Here is a 10,042-nt window from a genome sequence, read left to right on the forward strand (position 1 = left end):
GTTTGTGCCTGTAGGTGTTGACTCTACTTAAGGGTTACAGGCACCATCTGACCTGCCCCACTCCACTGTTTAAACACAGAACTGATCAAGCTCCACTGGGAATCTTTCATTTTAAGTGATCAGCTAGAGTTGAATTTCATGCTAATCAGGTCTTAGTGTTGACCAGGTGGTTTCTGCAGAAGACTGTCCAGCCTGCAGCAGTGAGGTTCCCACCCTGAGAGCTGAAATCACCGAGTACCTGGGGCACAGGGGAGAGGCCAGGGGCAGTACCTGGGGCACAGGGGAGAGGCCAGGGGCAGCAGATGAATGCAGCAGCAGGGAAGACATTGCTTGAGGTTTCTTTCTGTGAATGCTGGGTCTCTGCTGATCAAGGACAGCAGCTGTGAGTGGGGTGTGGTGGATGGGGTGGTGTGTTACAGGGACATTTGTTGGTTGGACTTGCACACCGCCAGTTGAGAAGCGGAGGCCAGGGGGACTGCCTGTACTCCGGGGTGGGAGTTTTGCTCAAGGGAAGACATGTTCGAATCACGGTTGTGGTGGTTTCCCCTTTGATTACATTTTCTCCTCTAAGCACAGACTCTGCTTGCGAGTGGGGTGCTGTTCTCTCTTAGAGGCACCAGGGGAGGGGAGTGTTTAGTTTTCCCTGATTCCTGGGTGGGGGCTTGTTAAGAGGGACCCCTGGATGTTGAAAACCTGGCCCTGGTTGCTGCCAACTCCACCTGGCAGAAGGGCTACACTCCCAGGGAAAGATCCACATCCTCAGGACTGTGCTGGCCCCAGCAGCTCCTGGAAGTCCCGGCCCTAGCTGTCCACTCCCTGCATCCTGGGTCTCTCCTCCCTCCACCCACAGATGTCCTCCTCTGCGGTGCGTCTCACAAGGAGCTGTGCAGGGCATGGGAGAGGGCTGGCCTATGGCTGATGTGCCTCTGTTCTGCCCCACAGTGGGAGTGGAGGGAGCCTATCCACGGAGGATGCCCATCCTCGCCGCACCTGACATTGCTGCCCGGTTCAAGGAGAAGTGGCTGCTGCTGCACCCTGAGGACCGGGACAATGTGGGCGGGGCCGTGACCTTGGACGACAGCCTCACCAGCCTGCAGTGGCTCCAAGATTTTTCCATCGTCACCGCTGATCCAGAGAGACCACCTGTCCCCAGCCACCCTCTCCAGCAGCCTCCCCAGCAGCTCTTCCAAGGGTCTGAGGCCCCGGCCAGCCCACCGGCAGGAGACACTGCAGCCAAGGGGATGCCCCTGCGCCTTGGCAAACCCACCTCCACAGCCACCTCTCCTAGCACCAGCTACCTTCCTGGCCTTGGCGTGGCAGTGATCGATTACAAGAGCAACCCTGGAGTGAAACCCCCTTACTCCTACGCCTCCCTCATCTGCATGGCTCTACGGGCCAGCAAGCAGGCCAAGGTCACCTTGTCAGCCATCTACAGCTGGATCACGGAGAACTTCTGTTACTACCGGCATGCTGAGCCCAGCTGGCAGGTGAGTCGGTGGCTTGAATAATTAACAGTCCTGTTGAAGCGATGGACAATGGAGGCCTCCGTCTGTCATCAGGAGGACCAGAGCTCCACAGGTGGATAAATGAGCTGCGGCATTTGATTCCTTCTGCCTCCTTCACCCCCCCATTGAAGCTGCATGTGCCAAGGGGTGGGGGTGGGGAGTGCAGGGCACTGTTTCTCTTTCTCTGTTGCTTCTTGGAAGACCCCAACAAACACTGTGTTTAACTGTGTGGCTGCTCCTCCACCAGGTGTCTTCTGGAATGGGGAAAACTGGAAAGGTGGCTCATCCACCCTTATTTCTATGTGGCCTTTCACTCTACAGGTGGTAGAGAGGGTGGGACTGAAATGCAGCCTCCTCTGGGGCGGGTCACGGCTGTGGGAGAGCTCCCAGCAAACCTACCGAGCAGTCTCCTCACTCTGGCAGCTCTGCCCACTCGTCATGGTGGCCATGCAGATCTCTTCCCCACCTCTGCTGTGCAGAGAGGAGCTTGCTGGGATTTCAGAGGGATAAGTGACAGGACTTGGGGGGGGGGGAGGACTCCAAGAGCCAGTATCTCTGGGTTCATCAAAAGCCCCTTGCTAAAAAGAGTGGGGGATGAACAAACTGGGCTTGTTTGTCTAGATCCAGGGCTGCTAATGGGGCCACCTGAGTTCTGGCAGGGAGGGCTCTGGGCGGGGGCGGGGGTCCCAGGAGGCATCAGCAGGTCTCTGACCATGCTGACAAGTGAGCAAGAGGCAGATTCGACCCCAGGCATGTTGTTCCTGCTCATGGGAGCTGGACATGGAGAGCGTAATGCTTCCGGGCAGCCCTGCACCCGTGCTCCCCACGCTACCCACCCCAAGTGTTTCGACACCATCGCTCCGATCCCAAAGACTCGTGAGACTGGCTGAAAAAGCCTGTGATTCTAACACAGGAAACGGTGGGTGTCTTTTCTCCTCTGGGTGTGGGAGCCGCTGGGGGGGGAGAAGCTGGAAAACGTGGTCCCAACATGCATTCTTCTTAGACCAAGGTGAGGTCCCCATTAGCAACACACCAAGGCCGCGTGCACCTGCTGGGCAGCATCAGGGCAGGTTGAACTAAGCAGTGCTAATCCGCAGGGCTGCTGCCAGACCCCCTGGTGGCTGCAGCTTAATTCCAGCCCAGCCACCCCCAGCTCCAAGGGGGAGCCCAGCCCATGCAGCCACACTGCTGTCCCTGAACAGTCCTGGCTCCATGCGGCCCCTTCCCCGGGCCTTCCTGCTGCGGGCAGCGGGTGCTGCTCTGCCCTGCCGGCTCTCTGGGGGCAAGGCAAAGACCCTCTGAAAGACACAGGACTAGTCCCTGGTGTCTAAACCCACACGGGCTCTTTGCTGGTCCCTGCCTTGCTGGGACGCCTGGGAGTCTCTCAGGAGAGGAGCTGGGCAGGGTGGGGGTGTGACACCTGCCCAGCATGTCCCAAAGACCCCTTGATGCCGACATGGCACGTGCAGCCCAGTGCTGCCCCCACAGGCCGCACCTTAGCTTGCTCGTGGTCGTCTTATAAGCCTCAGGCTCAGAAAGGTGCCAGGAGCAGCTCTGGGGAGGAGCATCTCCCTGCCCGCAGCCCATACACTTTGCTCCTGAGCCCAGCTGCAGGGAAAAGGGGTCCAGCGTCTGTGGCTCATTCAGCTGGACAGAGCTGTGTATGACATGGGCAGTTGGTTTCAGGTCTGGCCGTACTTTTACAACGGCTGCTGCATAGCCCTGGGGGTGGGGGGTGGTTTGCCGCACTGGGGAAGAGGGTGGCCTCAAGTGGACAGGCTCTTCTCTGCACTTGGTCCAGAGCTGCTTGTCGGGGGGGGGGGGAGGGGGGCAGGGAAGGACCCTGGATCTGTATCTGGAGGCTGAGGGATGGCCCTGACTGGGGGAGGATGCTTGAGCTCCAGCACAGCCTCTGCAGGGCGGCCCCCAGAGCAGAGGCTTGGTGTTAAGGAGCCATTGAGATGCATGGGGCATTTTCCTGTCTCAGAGAGCACCAGCATCAGGCTCTCAGCAGACTCAGTCAGGTGCCCCGTGTTGGTCGCCCTCCAGTCACATTTCTTTTCAGCCAGGAGGGCTAGAAAGGGACATTGTTAAGACTGAAAGTGGAGATTCTGCTCCACTCGTGACTGAGGCCTTCGCCTGGCCAGTAGCGCCTAAATTTCCTGGCCCCCAACCCCAAATGCTCACATGGTGAGTCACACATGTATGTTACTCTGCTGGCCCCATCTGTACAATGGAGCCTGGATATTGGCAATGGGCAAAGTTGGCAACCCTGCAGGGCTATGGGGCCCCACCCCATGCACATTAGTGGGACATGGAGAGGTGAAGGGACTGGCTAGATTGGGTAAAGGGTGCTAATGGTTGGGACTGGGAGTCAGGAGGCCTGGTTCTGATCCAGTTTCCTCCCCAGGTGAGTCACTTAGCCCCAGATCCTCAAAGATCTTTAAATGCCTAACTCCATGGTCCGTAAAGCCCAGTGCCTTGGTTTCCCCATCTGTCCAATGGGGCTAGTGCTATGAACTCTCTAGGTGCTGGGAGGACTCAGCAGGTCCAGGTACTACTGGCCCTGCCTTGCCACCATGTCCTTCATGGGCCTGTTCCTCCTTCTCTTGGCTGCAGAACTCCATCCGGCACAACCTGTCCTTGAACAAATGCTTCCGGAAGGTGCCACGGCAGAAGGACGAGCCGGGCAAGGGGGGCTTCTGGGAGATCGACCCACAGTATGCCGATATGTTCGTCAACGGTGTGTTCAAGCGCAGACGGCCCCTGGCCGCGCCCTACAGCCTGCCACGACAGCACCCCACCGTGCCCACCCCAGAGGCTGGGTGCAGCCTCTTGTCCCCCATGCCCCACCTGGGGGACGGGCAGCCAGGCCACACCCCTCACCAGGCCACCCATGGCCGTCTGCACCAGCACGGCCAACGCTGCCCCCTGCTGGATGCCCCCAGCCCTCTGCCGAAGCATGGCTGCCTGGCAGCCAGAACTGCCCCATCCCCTCTGCTGCCCTCTAGTGATAGAGATGCAGAGGCCCTGCGGGGAGATTTTGACTGGGCCGATGCCTTTGACGATGTCTTCCGTGGAAACGGCAGCAATTTTGAGGACCTGGATATTAACGCAGCGCTCAGCTCGCTGGCCACAGAGGTGGACCTTGCCATGCAAGGCAGCTACATACCCCTGCTGGCAAGTGGGGCGCTCTGGCTACCAGTCACCCCAGCCCAGGGGCTTCCCACGGGGAGGATTTCACCCCCTTTGCTGACTCCCCCCAGCACCCCTGGGAGGAGGCGAGGGGGGAGGCACTCAGCAACCCCTGGGGCTTTGAGCAGGGCTTCAACTTCTGTGACAGCTTCCTCAGCGAGACGCAGCCCTGGGACAAAGTTGATGCCTTCATGTGATCCCCCTCTCTCCTCTGGGGCAGGGCCCCAGGTGCCTGTGGGCTGCAGCGCCAAGCTCCACAACTGATTGCTCTTCTCTGACTGCCCCTCACTCAGCTGAGCTGGATCCAAGCCCTGGCAGGTTGCCCAGGTGTGACCGTTCCCCTGCAGAGAGCGCTGGGCCCCTGTCTGTCTCCTACCCCCTGGCGTGAAGGCAGGCTGAGTCCCTCCTGCTCTCCCAAGTGCTCTGTGGGCAAGGCCCTGTCTCTCTGCTGTCCTCGAATGCCACTGCCTGCAGCTTCCTGAGCCCTCGTGAAGGGGTCGCATTGGGAGTCGTCCCCCTACTCCCACCCCGGCAAGCTGTAATGCCCCAGACCGGCGACTCGGCCGTGCAGTGACCATTGCAGGTCAGGCCGGATCCTGGCCCTAAGCCACAGGAGGCTCTGTGCCCCATCGTGGCCCCAGGCTGCGGGGGGGGGGGGGCAAGGTGGCAGCAGCTGTTGGGCAGGACCATGGGGGAGGCGCCTGAGGAAGCTGTAGGGGAAGGGAAGGAGTGGGCAGGAGGCTCTGAGGGAACTGCTGTGAATGGCCTTCTGCCCAAAACACACCAGGATGACCCAGGGCAGGAGGGAAGAGCTGGCACCAGAGTTGCATAGCCTGCCCCACCAACACCGCTGTGGGTGACCTGCTTCTTGGGCTGTGAGGGGCCTCTGCTGGGATTGCCCCAGCCTGGCAATGGCAGGAGCTAGGAGGGAGCAGCTGTGCCATGGCATGAGCCCCACTGCCAGGACCTGAGTATTTGGCCAGTGGCCTGGAGACCCAGCTGCTCCTCCTGCTGGGAGTTGCTGATGTCCAGCCAGGGAGGGGTATGAGCTGGCAGTGAAATTCCCTCCTGCACTCGCCCATTGCAGTAGCTGAGCCTTGGTCTGCAGGTCTGCCAGGCAAAGCAAAGAAGCCTCCACCGGCTGCATGGCTCTAAGCCACAGCTAGCCACTTTCCACCCATGAGGGAAGCATCTGGCTCTGCAGCAGGGCCCTAGCCAGCTTCATTGCTTCTACGCCTCATCTGGGCTGGCTGCTAGGCATGGCAGCCTCCCCTCCCCCTCAGGGTGAAGATGGCAGAGGTTGCCCTACCTTGGGCGTGGCCAGTGCTACTCTTTGGAGCAGGGAGCCAGTGAGGGGCAGAGGCAAATAGGCCAGCTGGGTCCTGTTCCCACCTCTGACATTATCCTGCACTGCAAGCTTGGGCAAGTACAGCTTGGTGCCTCAGTTTCCCCACCTGTGAAATGAGAATGATGAGCCAGGGGTTGAGCAGTGAGCACCCCCCAGCATGTTGGAAAGTTTGTGCCTGTAGCTCCAGCCTGGAGTCAGCGCCTATACAAGGAGCTGCATATTAACTTCTGAAGAGCTGCACATAGCTTGGGAGCCACAGGTTGGCCACCCCTGGCTTAACTGACCCTAACCTTTAGCCCCCAGACCCGTGGGCCAGAGCAGCCTCAGCCGCAGAGGTCTCAGCCCCTCTCCCCTTTATTGGTTAACCATTTAAATGACCTAATTGTAATTGTTTAAATGGTTAACTTTTTAAATGGATATTTACATCCCTAATTAAGAGGGAACAGAGGCAGGGTGTGAGAGTGAGAAAGTGTGTGTGTGGCTGTGTGTCCCCTACAGCCATTCAAACGACAGCCCAGCTTTGCTGGGCCAGGCCACAGGCGTTCTTGGAGATTTCACAGAAAACAAAGCACAAAATCTCAATGGATCTATGGACGCTTCTCAAACCCCTGCCCGTTGGAGCCGTGCCCAGGCACCCAGAGGGCAAAGGAGCCGGGCTGAAGCGCATCCTTGTAGCCTTTGGCCTGAAATCACGGGGCTTGCGATGGCCCTGCGATCTGGCTGAATTTGTAAACACGCCCACGCACGTTCATACGTGTCAGGAGAGTCCGACTTAATGTTTCCCACTTCCACCCACATCCTCCCATCCCCTCACCCTGCCTGGGCCATGGACATGCAGCAGCATGCAAACGCTCCATACATGTCGGTAAGGTCACAGTGACGACTAACCCTACACCAGCGCTCAGAGCACCTGTGCCGAAGCCCCTGTTCTGTGGATGATGCGCTGCTGACAATGTGTTCTTTCCCTGCTGCTGTCTGAGCGTGCAGCGAACGGGCCTGCCGATCTGGCACAGCACTGAGGTTCCTGGGAGAAGCCACATGCTGAAGTCTCTGACTTGTGCAGCTTTTTGTGTTTAATTCCCTTGGGTTTTTGTTTGTTGTTTTTATTGTAGAAGACAAAAAGAATAAAAATGGACCCCTCCTACAGCGTGGCGTTCAGTTCCACCGTTCATGGCCCATTGCATGTGTTGGGATTGTGCCCAGCACCCCCTAGCACACAGTGGCACGGCTCTTAATGCCAGGCTGAGAACACACCAGCCCATCAGTGTACCAGGCAGTTCTTCTAACCCCTGACGGAGGAACGGGGGGGGTGGCCGGGCAGCCGTGGTGAGTGAGCCCTGTGTGGCGAGCAGGGCTGACACCAGCTGGGCCAGCTAATATGGGCATTGCTGCATCCAGGGGTGCAAACCTCCAGCGCAGGGTTCCCTGTGCTAGATGTCAACACGCTGGGGCCTCTGTGCCCCAAAGCTGCCAGGCCTCACCCTGCTTGAACCAGCTGGGCAGCAATCTGGTGCTCAGCACCTCCAGCCAGGTGGAGTCCAGCCCCTCTGCCCCTCCCACCTCATGGAGAGCTTCAGGTCATTCCCCCTTCACTGCTCCCCAGCCCCACCTCCCTCTCTGAGCCTCTTCCCCCCCCCCCCCACTGACCACCCAGAGCCCTGGCACTGCCATACCCCGTCCAAGGCATGCTTAGCCAGGTGGCTGCTGACCCCCATGATCCCCCACTCCCACCCTATTCTGTGTGCTGAGCACTAGGCTGGACCCTTTGAGCAGAGCTGAACAGCAGCCTCCCATGCAGTAGCAGGGAAAGCAGGGGCCTCCGTGGGGTCTGGCCTTTTTATCCGTCTCAGCTCACCCCGCAGGCTGAGGGACACCACACAGAGAGACTGCCCCTGGGCTGCGGGAGATGGCGCTGCTGCTCTGGGTGTCACACTGGAATTTGGCTGGGGCTGTCCTCAGCCCAGCTGGCACTGCCCTTGGAGCTGCAGTTGCACCTATGCCTGCTGCACGCTCTGCCAGTCTTCCCCAGCCTGGCAGCAATGCCATGGGAATCAGGACAGAGGCAAAACCCCATTTTGTCCCCGCCCCTCCCCACTCCCTACGGTACTGTTCACCTAACCAGTTTAGCGTTAGTCTGGGTCACTAAGCCAACAGCTCACTGACCCCATAAACCAAAGCCAAAGTGCCTTGCAGCCCAGGCCCCTTGACCCTGCATAGCCCCAGTGGGCATGGCCTTTTGAAGCTGGGAGCTGTAAATTGAAGCAGGAGGATGAATGGCATGAGCTGGAACTGGCTCCGAGTCCCTCCCAGGGCAGCTAGCAGGATCCCCAAGCAGTGGAGCTGGCTCAGCTGGCTGGAGCTAGGGCCAATGTCTGCCTCTCACCAGTGGGCAGCACTGCCCCAAATCCCCCTCCCTGCCCCCATCCTCGGGGCTGATCAGCAAATACTCAGCACAATGTGAAGGGCTGAGCCCGGAGGCTCAGCACTTGGGCTGGCTGCCGTGGGGGTCCCCAGAGCCAGGCTAGGAACAGAGACTGAGGCTTGGGGGGGTGGGTGCTGGCTGGGTTCAGGTTGCTGGGAATGCTGAGCTTGCTTTGCAAGACCTATGGCCTGGGCCAGTGAGCCACAGACTGCGGCGCGCGAGCCTCAAGTGGCTCTTTAATGTGCCTCCCGCTGCACTGTGCAGCCCATGATATTAAACCCTTGTGTGATTTCATTGTTAACTGATCAGAGTTATTAACCAATCAGGAGGCTTTTACTATGTAATTAACCAACTGTAGTTGATAAAATAATAAACCTTGTCAGTGATTTTGCTGTGAGATAATAGAGAGAGGACACCACATGTACATATATGGAACCTCAGTATTTCCTGTCATGCTGTTTAAATAGGATTAGCGCTCTGGTGCCAGAAACAATGAATGCACGCAACCGTGGCTCTTTGGGGAATGGTGAGCACTAATTTGTCTCCTGAACCACTGAGGTTTAGCACACTGGCCTGGCTATTTGCATTGCCCGCTCGAACCACTGCGCCCCCTCCGGCTGAGGGCTGGCTTAGGCAGGTGCCCCATGCTATCACATTTTGGGCAGTACCATGGGTGATATTTTAGGTAAATCATTTAATGAGCTGATTTGCATATTTGAAATGAACGGACACATACCCATATCTGCTGCTGCAGTTGGTGAGGGCGTGGGTGACCGCCCTGGTGAATACGGCCCTCTGAGTTCCTGCAGGGCATTGGGGCATGCTACCCTGCCCCCACCCTGCCAGCCTTTATCTGGGAATTCTGGGGGCAATGGGAGCCTGAGGGGGTCACTGAGGGATTGGGGTTTAGGTTGACTGCCCCCCTATTCTGTCCCTTTTCACACTCTGCCCCATCCCCATCTCCTCCTCTTTGCTTCTGCCTCTTCTCTGGCAACAAATGTGCCCACAGCTTGTGGGGGTGAGGGGGAACCTGCCCACCCTGCAGCTGGGCACGTGATGTTGCGGCTGGGCTGCCACGCTCATGGGGCCATGTGCAACCCCCATCTCTAGGTCTCTCACCCAGCACTGCCTGATGCCCTGCCCATCCTGGGGGTGTTGGAGTGCAGCAAACTCCCACCATGAGGCTCAGACCCAGGGCCCCCCCCATTGGCAGGGGGCTTGTGCTAGGGCATCTCTGCTCTCAGTGCCATTTTATAACCCATTGCATTGAGTCCCTAGGCACTTGGAGAGCCAGGGCTGAGCATGGGGAGACTAATGGGTTACAAGCCCTGCTGAAATCTCAGCACCTAATGCTGGGCACAGACCCACCCATAGCACCCAGAGCTCCAGGCACAAGAACCTATGTACTGCAGTGAGTGCCCTTGTGGGGCCTGGGAAGCCCCAACCTGCTGCCTTGTGGGGCCCTCTGAGCTCCCCACATCCAGTGATTCAAACCACCCCACCCGGCTGGGCCTTTCTCACACATCCCTGCAGGACAGGGGGGCATGCAAAACTACACGGGGGCAATTCCCT

General features: G+C 58.6%; 1 protein-coding gene across 1 annotated transcript; it reads left to right on the top strand.

Annotated features, from left to right (window-relative positions):
• The first annotated feature begins 279 nt into the window (after positions 1-279).
• Positions 280-7,192, top strand: LOC119863088 (forkhead box protein J1-B-like). Its single transcript, XM_043493855.1, is given in 4 exon segments — positions 280-382; positions 943-1,487; positions 4,125-4,674; positions 4,677-7,192. Coding segments are annotated over 4 exon segments (1,392 nt in total). The 5' UTR covers positions 280-306; the 3' UTR covers positions 4,898-7,192.
• Positions 7,193-10,042: the final 2,850 nt, after the last annotated feature.

Source organism: Dermochelys coriacea, chromosome 10 (genome assembly GCF_009764565.3).
Source record: "Dermochelys coriacea isolate rDerCor1 chromosome 10, rDerCor1.pri.v4, whole genome shotgun sequence".
In the NCBI taxonomy this organism is placed as follows: Eukaryota; Metazoa; Chordata; order Testudines; family Dermochelyidae; genus Dermochelys; species Dermochelys coriacea.